Genomic DNA, 14,370 nt, shown 5'->3' with positions numbered 1-14,370 from the left:
AGATTCCCGTTGTATCACCACCAAATCAATGATTTGTGTAGATAAATCCAGCCACTTGTCAAAGCAAGAGAAAACAGCTCCCCCGGACACAGCAGACTTTCACTTCTGGGGTTTGAATCCCAAAGGAGACACACTGGGTAACCCCACCCCCCAAGCCTCTCTGGGTCCTGCATAACCCACCTGCCAGAACCATTCAAGGGGATCTCAGCTAGGGATGAACACTGCTTCCCACACCTGCCAACAGTGCTTGACAAGACAAAACTGAGTTGATGGCATAACACTTAGTAATCATGTCCACCCTACCAACATTTCATAACTCAGGAACGTTTGGGTAAAACTCTCTAAGTCAAAAAACACATACACACAAAAAAAAACAAAACAAAACAAAAAAAAAAAAACAACACATACACAAACAAAACCTGAATGCTAAGCCAAAAACAAAGACAAAACAAAAGCGCCAAACAAGCAAACTAGGGAATGGGGAATGGATGCAGGCACTAGCTAAAAACCTCACAGAACCGGAGGAAATTCACCTGCAAACTCCTTTTCCCAGGCTACAGTTTATCACAGAAGGAATGCCTGGCACCTGACTTCTAGACAGGCCACTGACATGGCCATTCACGAAGATGGCAAGCCAGCAAGAGGAAAAGGCCTCGCAGTGTGGCCGCAAGGGGCCACGTCCAGCTTTGGAAGAGGAGTCCAGATCAGACCACTTCTCCCAAAAACACAACTGAGAAAGCGAGGCGGCTATTTAAAGTTATTAAAACAAAACAGAGGACCCCAGAGCACTACAAAGGCAAGGAACAAAGAACCCAGATCCCCCAGAGAAGGGAAGTCCACAGACCAGAGGCCTACACTCAGGCCTTTACTTGGCCCTTGAGGCTTCTGCCAGCAACAGAGTTTCTCTGATGAGAAGCTATGAGGGGCTTTCAGAATTCCCACAAGGTCTGATAGGGAAAGAATCCGAGCTCAGAACCAGTGGAGGAGGACAGAAACTGGTAAACAGCTCAGGGTAACAGAAGAGCATCCCTCGAACATTCATGCCTGCCTGAAACCACACAATGTGACTTTATTTGAGAAAAGGCTCTCTGCAGATGTAATTAGTTAAGTTGAGGTAATAGTGGAGGAGGGTGGGCCAAAATCCAATAGGGCTACTGTTCTTTAATGAGAGGACACGGAAACAGAGGCCCAGAGGGAACGGGCCATGGGAAGAGAGTGGCCCAGGCTGGAGCAAAGCAGGCATAAGCAAGGGGTGCCAAGGATGGCGGGCGCCAGGGACGGCTGACAACCACCAGAGGCTGGGAATGCGATCTCCCTCAGAGCATCCAGATGGAATAGGCTCTGCCAACACCTAGGTTTTGGACTCTGGGCCTCTAGAAATGTGAGAGAATAAATTTCTTGCTGCTGTTTTAAGCCACTTGGGGTGTGCACATTTGTTATGGCAGGTCTAGGAAACAAATACATGCTGGAAACCCCAAATAAGTACGTCCTAGCAATAGGCAAAAGCAGAAATATATCTTCACCAAATGCTGAAGCCCAGGCATGAAATGCTCAACCCCTGACGGAAGTAAACTGATCTTCGTCTACCCTACTTGCTTGAGCAGCAAGAGTGAGTCCTCCTGAAGAAAGATAACATCCCAAGCTTCACACAATTCTTCATACACAACACTCAGTTGAAACTACCAGGCACATGACAAAGACAAGGATGGATTCAAAAATCAAAACTAAAAAAAATAAAATAAAATAAGGGACTTCAGGCTATAGCCAAATGAGAAGTTAACAAATCCTCTCCCCAAAAAGCGACTACAAAACTGGACAAAAGTGACAACCATATTGGCACTCTGGAAACTGACTTCAAAGGCTTATCATCTGAGAGGTGTTTATGCTTGAAAACTGCTAAATTTCAGATAAGGACATTGGCAATAACAACAGTGGGACAGTATATGACAACAACACTCATCTCAGTATATAACAACAACACTCATCTCAGGGGCAAGAAGAAGAGGGGGAGAGTGTGGGGAACCAGAGTACTCGGGCCCCTCTACAGATGGCAGGGGTGGTGAGCAGAATGTGGGCCCAGAGCCACAGATCCTCCAGCTGAACAAAAGCTAGAAATCTGTATTTCAACATGAAATCTCATAATCTGTAAATGTGGACAACTTTTTTAAAGCATTTTTTTAAGTACACCATAAAGGGCACCTGTTCCCAAACTCAGCCTTGTAGGTACCCTAACCCCAGATGACCAAATGCCGTCCTGCCGCAGCAGACTCTCAGTATTATCTACTGTATGGTGATTTTCAACAATATCATTTTGTTTGGTCATTACTTTGGATTCAGTTCTTCTCTCTTCAAAAGGTAATGTTTCCCATCTGTAAACAGAGCTACTACAACAGCCTTGTGGATTAATTCACCATTACTTATTGTCTCCTGTCACTTCCAATTCAGTTAATTGAGCTAGAGTGGTCTACAGAGGAGCAGTAATGGGCATCCAGCCACTGCCAGAGGAGGGGGAAGCTGAGAAGAGCCAGGAATTTGACATCAGTCTCCCTGGGTTGGAATCCTCAGCATTGCTGTTTACTACTATGGGAACTTGAACAACTTCTGAACTTATTTGAGCCTCAGTGGCATCATCCAAAAAATAAGCACATCACCTTGGAAATATGGAAAGTTGTGGCCATGTTATCAAGCACCAGCTCCGACAGCTCTGCACTGAGGCCTGGCGTGGCAGGCACTGTCTCATTGAGCCCCCACCACAGAACTGTGAAGCCAATCCTATGAGTGACCTTATTTTACACAAGAGGAAACAGAAGTTCAGAGAGGGGATGTCCCAAAGAGTTCGTGTGTGACGAGCCACAAAGCCAGGATTTCAACCCCGTCACCTGACTCTAGGGTCTAGCAATAACTGCCATGCTACAGAAAGGGCCCAGGCCAGCAGCCAGCAGGGACTAGGGAGCACAGGGATGCTCATTTCCATCCAACCCTCCTCTTCAGATTTCATTTTCTCCATTTTGGCTGCCAGTGGATGAGAAGATGGCCCTTGCAGGTAAAAACCACCAAGGCTCAGTGCAGCATTTCCCCGGGGTCATCTCATGGTCCAACTCCAAAGCCAAGGTTGCCTCTCCCATGCTATCAGCTGCCCTTGTCGCATGGAAGCTGACCCAGAGCCTAGTGGTCTACTCCACCCTCATTTCTCTACGGTAGCTGCTGCACACACAGAAACGATGGAAATGGGAAGAAGACAAGGGACATGATGATGTTGAGGACAACTCTGGGCAAAGTTATGTCCTTGAGCAGTTCATCACGCAGCCCGCAGCATTGAGCCACCCCCATGCAGAGGCCACGAGAGGCCACCGAGACAAGAGAGGCTAACAGCCCAGGTGACCAAGGCAGGAGGCAGTGGTTTCCACAGGGAGTGACTGAAAGGTGGCTCCACTCTGACTCAGCCCCTGGGTCCCTGACTTTTAGAGAAGGGACCCAAGAGCACAGAAGAAAAATCAATAGTGGGCAGCCCGGGTGGCTCAGCAGTTTAGTGCTGCCTTCAGCCCAGGGCCTGATCCTGGAGACCCAGGATCAAGTCCCACATCAGGCTCCTAGCATGGAGTCTGCTTCTCCCTCTGCCTGTGGCTCTACCTGTCTCTCTCTCTGTCTCTCGTGAATAAATAAATAAAATCTTAAAAAAAAAAAATAAAGAAAAACTGATAGTGACAGGAATCCCTCTGGCAGCTGTCCCCTACCCCAAAGGGGACTATATTCTTCTGAGAACGAGCGCCTGGTGAAATGAACGACAGCAATCAAAAATCTGTTGAAGGACTGAGAGCAAAAGGAAGAGAAATGCACCAACACAAGGGAGCAGGAAAGGCACAGGGCTCATTTGGCAGACACCTCTGCCAGACACCTCTGCCAGACACGGCGAGAGATGACGGTCTGCTGTGAACGAGGGGCAGCAGCAGTGATACAGATGTCGTTACACTAATGAGATTCAGTAATTTGGGGCAGCAGCCACAAGTTGAGGGTCTGAAAGAATCTGCTCTTTAAAATGTTGGGTAAGAGGGCACCTGGAGGCTCAGTAGGTTAAGCGCCGACTCTTGGTTTCTGCTCGGGTCATGATCTCAGGGTCCTGGGATTGAGCCCTGTGCCCAGCTCTGCACTGGGTGTGGAGCCTGCTTGAAATTCTTTCTCTTTCTCCTCTGCCCCTCCTCCTACCCTCACCCCCCTGCTAATGATCTCTCTCTCAAAAAAAAAAAAAAAAAAAAGTTGGGGAAGAAGGACATAGGATGTTTCTCATTTGACATGACATACTTTTAGGTCCAGATCCAAAACAAATCATTTTAAGGTTTCCTCATCTGTACAATGGAGAAAATAAAGGTCCCTACTATTCATTAGACTGTCATAAGAACTGAGTGAGTTAGTGTATATAAAGGACTAACGAAGTTCCAGGCTTGTACAAAATGCTCCCCACCTGTTGGTAGTGATTATTAGCATTATCCCTGTCATTCAGACACACAGGAGCATGGCATGCAAGAAGTGCTTTGACAGTACTAAAATGGATGGTAACAGGGCTGTAAGCTCAGAGACCTATTGTTTTTCTGTTGCTGGTGTCGAAAGCAGATTTAATTACAAAATGTCATGCTATTCCCATGTACAAAATTAAAACATATCTTCGATTTCCCAGCAACTGCCACACCACACTGGTGACAAAAGCACCTGGGCTGCAGAACCCTTAGCCCCCAGAGATTGCAACATGTGGTTCTGAGGATTCAACAAAGTACAACACCATTACTGACTAGAGGTAAGACGTTCTCACACGTGGATTTCTGCACCAACATGCTGCCCCCATTCCAGCCCCACACAATGCCTGCCTTAACCACCAATAAAAAATAAAAACTTTTTAGAAAAGACTACATCCTCTGTGCTCCATTAGAGTGAGCAGTACCTGTTTCAGTCTTGCTGGCAAAGCCTGCTGCCTGTTTGATCGCAGCCGCCGTTAGTGCTAATCCCCGGCTCCTCTTCAGGCCATGCTGCAGGACGGCCTCAAACTGGGCACACAGACAGGTTACCCTGCAAGAGAACCAGTTATTCATCAGTCCACCTGTGTAAGAAGAGAGACACCCAAAATAGCCCCAGTACCTCCAAGAAGCGGGTGAGTTATCAGTTATAAACCTCAGGGAAGGTACACACTTGACACCTGGATTTATGGGCAGGTAATTGATATGGAATTGACTTGGGTCCCTCAGCACACCTCTCCCCATTTATGTTCCTTTCACATACCTCCAGGAAGCCCCACACAGTCTAGCCATATTCATCAGGCTCTTGAAAGCAGAGTAACAATTCACAAGAAAGGTGGGAAAATGGAATTGGTGCCAGCCAGCAGAGGAGAAAAAATTAAAGCCAATTTAAAAACAAATCAGTCTGGTGTGGGAGGGGTGGACAGCTAATTGTATCCAATTCACAAGTTCCAACTCTAATTCATATCACATATAGTTTAAGGAATTACATTATCTTTGAAGGGATTGAATGTGCCAGCCTCCCAAATTGGAAACATTGTATAATTTCATGGCCTGTTACATACACTAAAAAAATAATAATATGAATTCTGATACTTATCCTTTATGTTGCTGTAAGAGATTACATTATGAAGTCAGATCCAGAGTTGATGGGATGAATTTTCAATTAAGTTACTATTGTGGATTCCATTAAATTCATTTCTCAATAACCAAAAAAAGAGGACCTTCAAAAACATGTTGGCAAAGAGATGAGGTCACAGCTACTACCTTCTATTCTTTACCAACCTCATAGGGCTCCTGGGCACCCAGGCCCACTGAGTCTGTGGACTTTAAGGCTCTTCCATTCACTCATGCAACCTATGTCAAGAAATCCTTGGGATGCCTGGGTGGCTCAGTCGGTTAAGTGTCCAACTCTTGATTTTGGCTCGGGTCATGGTCTCAGAGTCCTAGGATCAAGCCCAACATCAGGCTCCACACACTGAGTGTGGAATCTGCTTAAGATTCTCTCTCTTCCTCTCCCTCTGGCCCTCCTACCCCACTCGTGCTCGTGTTCTCCCATGCCCCCTCACCTCAAAAAAACAATAATAAATCCCGAACTCCCCCTATGTGCCAGGCACTACTATTCTAGGCTCTGAGGATACAAAGAGATAGCAAGGTCTCTGCCTCACCACATTTGCACAGTTCTAGCAAAGGGAGATACACAAAACTAACCAGACCATTTCAGTTAATGAAAACTCTGAAGAAAATCAAACCAAACAAGGTGGTAGATGAAGACCCAGCAGGAACAGGCTTAGATTCTAGGGCCTAAATGGAGGTAACCTTGGAGTTATGACCTGGATGTGACAAACACAGCAGACTGGGCAGAGGGACCCAGTGCAAAGGTCCTGAGACCATCACCATCCTGTTCAATCTTGCCTAACTTCAGGCATTTCCTGTTCTACTCACCTCCACACCTGTAGTAATAATACTCTAAGAGTTTATTGCTCTGTGGGTGGTAAACTATTTTCATACCTATTATTTCATTAGCTCCTCCCATCAACATTATTATATAGGTGAGGCAGGTATTATCTCCGTCTTATACCTAAAGAAACAGGCTAAAGACATTTAAGAGACAGTACATGAGTACATAATAAATAGCATTATAAGACTACATAAATAACAACATCCATACTCCAGCCCTACCAAATCCCAAACTGATCCAAAGTAGATTCCATATACACCCCATGCTTATTCTGAGACAAATGTCTCAAGGCAAGCATGCTTATTCTGAGACAAATGTCCTCTCTTTTCCATACCCCATCTTTATTCAAGCCATCCATCTACACCAGAAAACCCTAACATGGTGTCAGCAAATACATAGCAATTGTACATTTACTCTCTGTCTGTGCTCATGACAGACATCAGTAATCCATCCCAGGATTCTGGGCAACCACTGCTAAAGATTAAAGTTGGCCCTCCACTGGAAGGAACCCCAACTGGCATCCCAAATGTAACATCTGTCCTCAATGACACTATTTAGAAACCTACCTTGACTACCCTGCATCTAACTGAATGTCTAGTACATAGTGTGTGCTCCATAAACACTTTTTCAACAGGTAAGTAAATAAGTAATTAATCTTGAGCCATAAGTCCCAGAATACTCCCCCACATTGAAACAACCCTCTTTGCTAGGCAGATGTCACTCTTAAACATGAGATATGTATATGCTAGTCCTCTACAATTTCATGCAGGTACACATTTAAGGGCTTCCTGAAAGCTGGGACACCTAACAAAACCATCTAAATTCCACAGGAATCAAAACAAGCATGGCAAAAATGGAGCCCAATGAAAGTCCTACCTCAGGGGAAAAAAACAAAAACGCTGGGCTATGTTTAGAGTACTCCATACTAAACCACAGCTTGGGGGCGCCTGGGTGGCTCAATAGGTTAGGCGTCTGCCTTCAGCTCAGGTTGTGGTCCCAGGATCTAAGCCCCACATCTGGCTCCCTGCTAAGCAGGGCATCTGCTTCTATCTCTCCCTCTGTCTGCCACTCCCCCTGCTTGCACACTCGCTTACTCGCATGCGCTCTCTCTCTCTAATAAATAAAATCTTTTAAAAAATAAAAATACTTAAAAAAATAAACCACAGCCTGCACCTTTAAACAAATAATCTGCAAATATAATAATTAAATCAACAATCCCTGTTAGTTTACTTGGCTCTAACATACAAGTCAGTAACTACCTCGCCAACTCTAGATAATATCTGGCCCCTAAAGGGAATGGAATGCAGGTGAACAGCACAAACCCAGTCACCAAGGTTTGGGTTACATCATCAGTATTACCTTCCAGATGAAGACAGGTCACAATCAACTTGATACAGCAGAAAACCCAGAGGGAGTACTAAAGGGAGTATTAACCCTAAAATTAATTCACTATGATGACTACGTTGCCAAAGGCCATGCTATTTATTACCCTCCCTATGTCCCCTTTGCATTTCCACACTGGGCCTGAGTTTATACCTACTAATCACTCAAGACTTAGCTTCTTCTTAACTTCTACTGTAAGTCAATGAACTGGGCATGTTTGTAATTAAGTAGGAGAACTTAATAGCAAATGAGGTGTTTTGTTTTGTTTTTTTAAGCACCAGTCAAGAAAATCACTTCAGGCTTTTATGCATACAACTACTGACCAGATGAATGGATAAATAAAATGTGGTGTCTTGATACAATGAAATACTATTCAGCAATACTAAGGAATAAAGTACTGAGATATGCTACAACAAAGATGAGCCTTGAAAATATTATGCTAAAGAAGTCAGACCCAAAAAACCACAAAGTGTAGGATTCCATGAAATTTTGAGAAAAGGTAAATATATAGAAACCAAAATTAGTAGTCAATTAGTGGTTGCCTAAGGCTGGAATCAGGGATTAACTATAAACTGACACAACAGAAATTTGGCATAATGAAAATGTTCTAAACTTGGTTGAGTTAATGGTTGTACCACTCTATACATTTACTTCTAAAAATCACTGCAAGGGGCGCCAGGGTGGCGGCAGCTGGTTAAGCAAATGACTCTTGGTTTCCATTCAGGTAGTGATATCAGGGTCATGAGATCAAACTCCACACTGGGAGTCTGCTTAAGATTCCCTCCCTCTTGATCTGCCCCTCCCCAAACCCCACATGAACCCTTGCTCGCTCGCTCTAAAATAATTAATTAATTAACTTTAAAAATTACTGCACTGTACGCTTACAAGAGGTCAGTTTTTATGGTATGCAAATTAGATATCAATAATGCTGTTAAAAATCAAAAAAAAATTGGGGGTGCCTCAGTGGCAGAGTTGGTTAAGCATCCAACTCTTGGTTTCCAATCAGGTGGTAATCTCAGGGTCCTGAGATCAAGCTGCATGTTGGGCTCCACACTCAGCAAGGAATCTGCTTAGGATTCTTTCTCCCTCTCTCTCTCCCCTTCCCCATCGTGCTCCATCATGCACATGCGCTCTCTCTCTCTCTCTCTCAAATAAATAAATAAATCTTTTTTTAAAATGGCCCTCAAGATGTTTAGTAAAGCCTGATAAAGGAATGAAAGAATGGAAAATTAATGGCCTTGCTCCTGCTGAATTTAAAACTACCTACCAATACCAGCACAGCTGGACACCACATGAGCTTGACAAGTTTACTGCTGAAATTCTGCAAGTGGTTTTCCTGAGCTTTGACCTATATTTCAAGACTCCTTATCCTGCCACATGAATCTATAATAAGATTCTTAAGAATCCTGTACTTTTTAATGGCAAATGCTAGAAAAAAATGACAGGATCAGCAATAAAAGCCACATTTTTACAAATGACATCAAATTAACTTTATGAAAGAGGGCATATTTCAAAGTGCTCTTTCACTGTGTTATAGGAACCTCTGGAAGAAAACCCAAGTACAATCATGAAAACAGACTGGATTATCCTCCTGTGGATGTCACCTGGAATGGAGTCAACTGTATCCATAAAAATCAGTCAATCAACAGCATTAGCCATATCTCAGACTTAGGACAGTAGAATCACCACTAGCCTTGCTACCATATGGCATTCATGTGCAATGGGCCATGCTCTACATTTATGTATAAAGAATAGTTTTCCAAAGGTTCACACCCTTTAGCCTGTGAATTTTCCTGGCAGATATCAATCCTTGGCTGAAATCTACAAGTCACATAAAGATTTAAGAATGAAGATACTCAAAACAACATCATCTATACCTGGGGAAAATTAAAAACCACCTAAAGATCTCACATTTGGACAATTGGTTAAACATAATTGAATGCTATTTACTCCTTAAAACTCATACCAAGAGTTGATAATGAAAACCCACAGGTTTGTAATATAAAATGAAAAATCAGCACAATGTGAAATTATATATTGTCTGCTCTCAACTATGCTAAAAAAGAATCCTAAAAGGAATTATGTGAAAACATTAATAGCCACTTGGTAAAAGAATTACTGGTGATGTCTTTCCTGCCTTTACGCTTTTCTGAACTTAGCTTCTTTCCAAAACAAGCATTAAAGAAGTATTGACATCTCAAGAGCCAGAAATATTGCTACATTGAGCTATAACAAATGAAGAAATACAACTTGAAAGTTATGGTGAGGAAAGGAGTATAACTATTTTAAATGCTTATAGAGAACTTCAAATGGCATTTTTAAAAAGCTTAGATTACAAAATAAATAAACTTTTCAAAACAAATAAAGAGCTTAGATTATAATGTTTAAGCCAAAAAAAGCAGATCTACAAAGATATAAAAGTGTTTCTAACCCACAAATAAAAAATGCTGGAATAAATGAAACTATAACATTAAAATTTGATTTTTTTTTTTTAGGTAAGCAAAATGGGACAAGGGAATTCCATTTACAATAGTAACAAAAGTAAAATAAATCATATTTTTAAACAAGAAGGATAAAAATCCTATATGAAGAAAAGAATAATATTTTCTTAAAAGGTATAAAAATCAATATAAATAGAAATACCATTTTCTTGAATAAGATTTATTAAAATTAAAATGTCATTAATGTCTAAATTAATTATGTATATATCAATTGATGTATAAATTGAATACAATTTCAGTAATAATCCCAGGAAGGACTTGGCACAGTATGGTTCTGAGTGTAGGAATAAACAAATTGATGGAGTGTAAAGAAACCCCTCATAGAAAATCCAAATAAGGGGTGCCTGGTGGCTCAATTGGTTAAACATCTGCCTTTGGCTCAGGTCATGATCTTGGGGTCTTGGGATCAAGCCCCACATCGGGCTCCCTGCTCAGTGGGGAGTTTGCTTCTCCCTCTGCCTCTGCCCCTCCTCCTGCTCGTGCTCTGTCCCTTGCTTTCTCTCTCTAATAAATAAATAAAATTATTTTTAAAAAACCATCCAAATAAATATGGAAACATGTGAGATATAATAACGGCAGTGCTTCAATTCAGATGCACAAGAATGGACTATTTAAACTAGGGGCACTGACAAAAAGCACCCAGCTACAGGGCTAGAAGGAAAGAATAAACTTCTGCCTCCAATTCCAGATAGAACAAAATTCCAGATGGATCAAAATAAATAAAACTATAAATGGGAAAAAATAAAACTGTAAGAACAATAGAGAAAAATACAGAAGAACCTCAGGACAGGATACTCTAAAAGCAAAATTTTAAAGGTTCATTCAGAGGAATGCCTGGGTGGCTCAGCAGTTGAGTGTCTGCCTTCGGCTCAGGGCATGATCCTGGGATCTGGGATCGAGTCCAGCAACAGGCTCCTTGCGGGGAGCCTGCTTCTTCCTCTGCCTATCTCTACCTCTCTCTGTGTGTCTCTCATGAATAAATGAAGAAAATCTTTAAAAAATAAATATAAATAAATAAAGGTTCATTTGGGGTGCCAGGGTGGCTCAGTTGGTTAAGTGTCTGACTCTTGGTCTCAACTCAGGTCTTGATCTCAGGGTCAAGGATTCAAGCCCCACATTGGGTTCCATAGTAAGCATGGAGACTACTTAAAAAAAAAAGCCTCATATAATTAATTTCATAAAATTTTTAAATTTCTATATGGCAAAAGATACCATAAACATGGTAAAACAATAATGAGATACTGGAGAAAATACTTACAAAATACATATGGTTGAAAAAGGATCAAAAGCCATATTATATGGAGAGCTTCTATAAATGGATAAGAGAAAGACAAGCAACTCAAATAATAATAAACTTTTCAACAAGGTCAATAAACACATCATGAAAGGAGGAAATGTTGACCAGTAAATGGATGAAAATACATTCAGTCTCACCAGTGGCCAGGAAAGTGTCATAATACTAAGACACCAATTCAGGACTATCAACTTTAAAACCAATCACAGACCGACTAATTTAGTTTCTTATAAAACTAAATATGCAAATATCATCCACCCAACAATTACACTCTTGGTGACTATCTCAGAAAAAGGAAAAGCATTATGTTCCCATGAAAAACCTGCACGTAAATGTTTACAGCAACATTATTTGCAATAGCCAAAAACTGAAACAACCCAGATGTCCCTCAGCGAGTTAATTAAAAAACAGAGTTTGGTCCCTACATACCATGGAATACAAGTCAGCAACAAAAAGGCACACACACTACTGATACATGCAAAGACATGGGTCAATCTCCTGGGAATCACACTGAGTGGGGGGAAAAAAACCCAATTCCAAAAGATTATACACTGTATTATTCCACTAATATAATGTTCGTGAAGTAACAAAATTATACAACCAGAGGACAGATTGGTGGTTGCCAGGAGTTAGGGATGGAGAGGGAGGGAACAGGAGGGAGGTACATGTGGTATAAAAGGTCAAGGAGAGGGATCCTGTGACAATGAAACTACTCCATTATCTTGACTGTGGTGATGAGCAGGTGTCCCTATGCAGTGATAAAACTGCACAGAACTAAACACACACACAAACACACACAAGCACATACACACAAATAAGTGTAAGCAAAACTAGGGAAATCTGAAATGCTGTCCTAAAGTGTTTTTTTTTTAATTTTTATTTATTTATGATAGTCACACAGAGAGAGAGAGAGAGAGGCAGAGACACAGGCAGAGAAAGAAGCAGGCTCCATGCACCGGGAGCCCGACGTGGGATTCGATCCTGGGTCTCCAGGATCGTGCCCTGGGCCAAAGGCAGGCGCTAAACCGCTGCGCCACCCAGGGATCCCTGTCCTAAAGTTTTATAAGTTGTTACTACTAAGAAAAACTGGGGAAAGGGAAAGCTGGATCTTTCTATATTACTTCTTAACAAATGCATGTGAATCTAAAACAAAAAAACAAAAACAAATGCATGTGAATCTACAATTATCTCAAAATTAAAAATTTAAATAAACAAATACAAAAATTGGAGGCAAAGATATATAAATAAATATATACACAAATATTTTTATTGTAGCACTGTTTACAATAGCAAAAGCAGAAACAAAATTAGAAACAACTTGCACATCCATTAACAGGAAAATAGTAAATAAGTTATACCACCTTCAGACTGTAAAATATTACACAGAAACTAAAAAATAATGAGATGCCATATCTAATCAACCCGAAGAAGCACCAACTTTTTTTCACACATCTTTGAAATCCAGTTGTGCCTCATAATTGATAAAATTAGACAAATTGGCATTAGTCATAAAGATGCCATTGACAGTAAGCTGCACCATTATGTTACCTACTGACCTGGAAAAATTTCCATAATACACAGCCAGGTCTAAAAACAAAACAAAAAATAGGGAAAGAGGCAAGATGGTAGAAGAGTAGGGAACATTGTTGTTTCAACTAGTCCCTTGAATTTAGCTAGATATCTATCAAATCATTCTGAACACCTGTGAATACAACCTGAGATGTAAGAAAATAATTGCCAGAATTCTACAAATAGAAAAGCAACCACTTTTTGCAAGGTAGGAGGTTCAGAGAAGTGAATCTCAGGGGATATATGGGAGGATAAATGGTGGGCCAAGGGAGCCTCTGTAAGTCCGCTACCCGAATGTGATATAGTCCTGCAGTGCAAAATGGGCTTTTAGAAGTCTGTTCCAGTGAGGGACACCCCTACCTGCAAGGTGCTCAGGTGGCGAAGGGGGGCAGAATCATAGTGGGACAGTCTGGTCTCAGGATCCCCGGGGTCACAGAAAGAACGGGGATGCCTGAGCCAACATAGTTCTCAAGCACTGGAGCCAGGAAACTGGCTACAGTCAGCAAGCCCCGGAGTGGGCTCTCAGCTCAGTTTGCCATAAATGTGAACCATGGCACCATCTGGTGACCCCTCTCTGTGCGGGGGCCCTGCAACAGGCAAAAATGTAGTAACTCTCCTCTTTCCCCAGGAAGATTGTAGAAGATCAGCAATGCCATAAAGCAAAACAATATTAAATTGATTGGAGTCCCAGAGGAAGAAGAGCAAGAAAGAGGGACAGAAGGTATATTTGAACAAATCATAGCTGAGAACTTCCCTAATCTCAAAGGAAACAGGCATTCAAATATAAGAGGCATACAGAACCCCCCTCAAAATCAACAAAAACAGATCAACACCCTGACATAATGGTGAAGTTTGTAAATTTCAGAAATAAAGAGAAAATCCTGAAAGCAGCTCAAGACAAGAAGTCCTTAACCTACAAAGGTAGAAACATTAGACTGGCAGCAGACCTATCTACAGAGACCTGGCAGGCCAGAAAGGGCTGGCATGATATAGTCAGGGTACTAAACAAGAAAAATATGCAGCCAATAATACCTTATCCAGCAAGGCTGTCATTCAAAATGGAAGGTGAGATAAAGAGCTTCCAGGATAAACAGAAACTAAAGAATTTATGATCATTAAACCAGCCCTGCAAGAAATATTAAAGGGGATCCTGTATGC

At 41.8% G+C, this 14,370-nt stretch overlaps 1 protein-coding gene across 7 annotated transcripts in view; it reads right to left on the bottom strand.

The window, feature by feature from the left end:
- SNX29 (sorting nexin 29) overlaps positions 1-14,370 on the bottom strand; it is a 528,280-nt gene that overhangs the window by 474,402 nt on the left and 39,508 nt on the right. For all 7 annotated transcript variants that reach the window (XM_072835835.1, XM_072835833.1, XM_072835832.1 and 4 more), the window contains exon 4: positions 4,934-5,058. In XM_072835835.1, coding sequence (XP_072691936.1) covers positions 4,934-5,058 — 125 coding nt within the window. The remainder of the gene's footprint in view (positions 1-4,933; positions 5,059-14,370) is intronic.

Source organism: Canis lupus, chromosome 8 (genome assembly GCF_048164855.1).
Source record: "Canis lupus baileyi chromosome 8, mCanLup2.hap1, whole genome shotgun sequence".
NCBI classification, from domain to species: domain Eukaryota; kingdom Metazoa; phylum Chordata; class Mammalia; order Carnivora; family Canidae; genus Canis; species Canis lupus.
The sequence above is the reverse complement of the archived record's forward strand: the minus strand, read 5'-3'. Positions and strand labels throughout refer to the sequence as shown.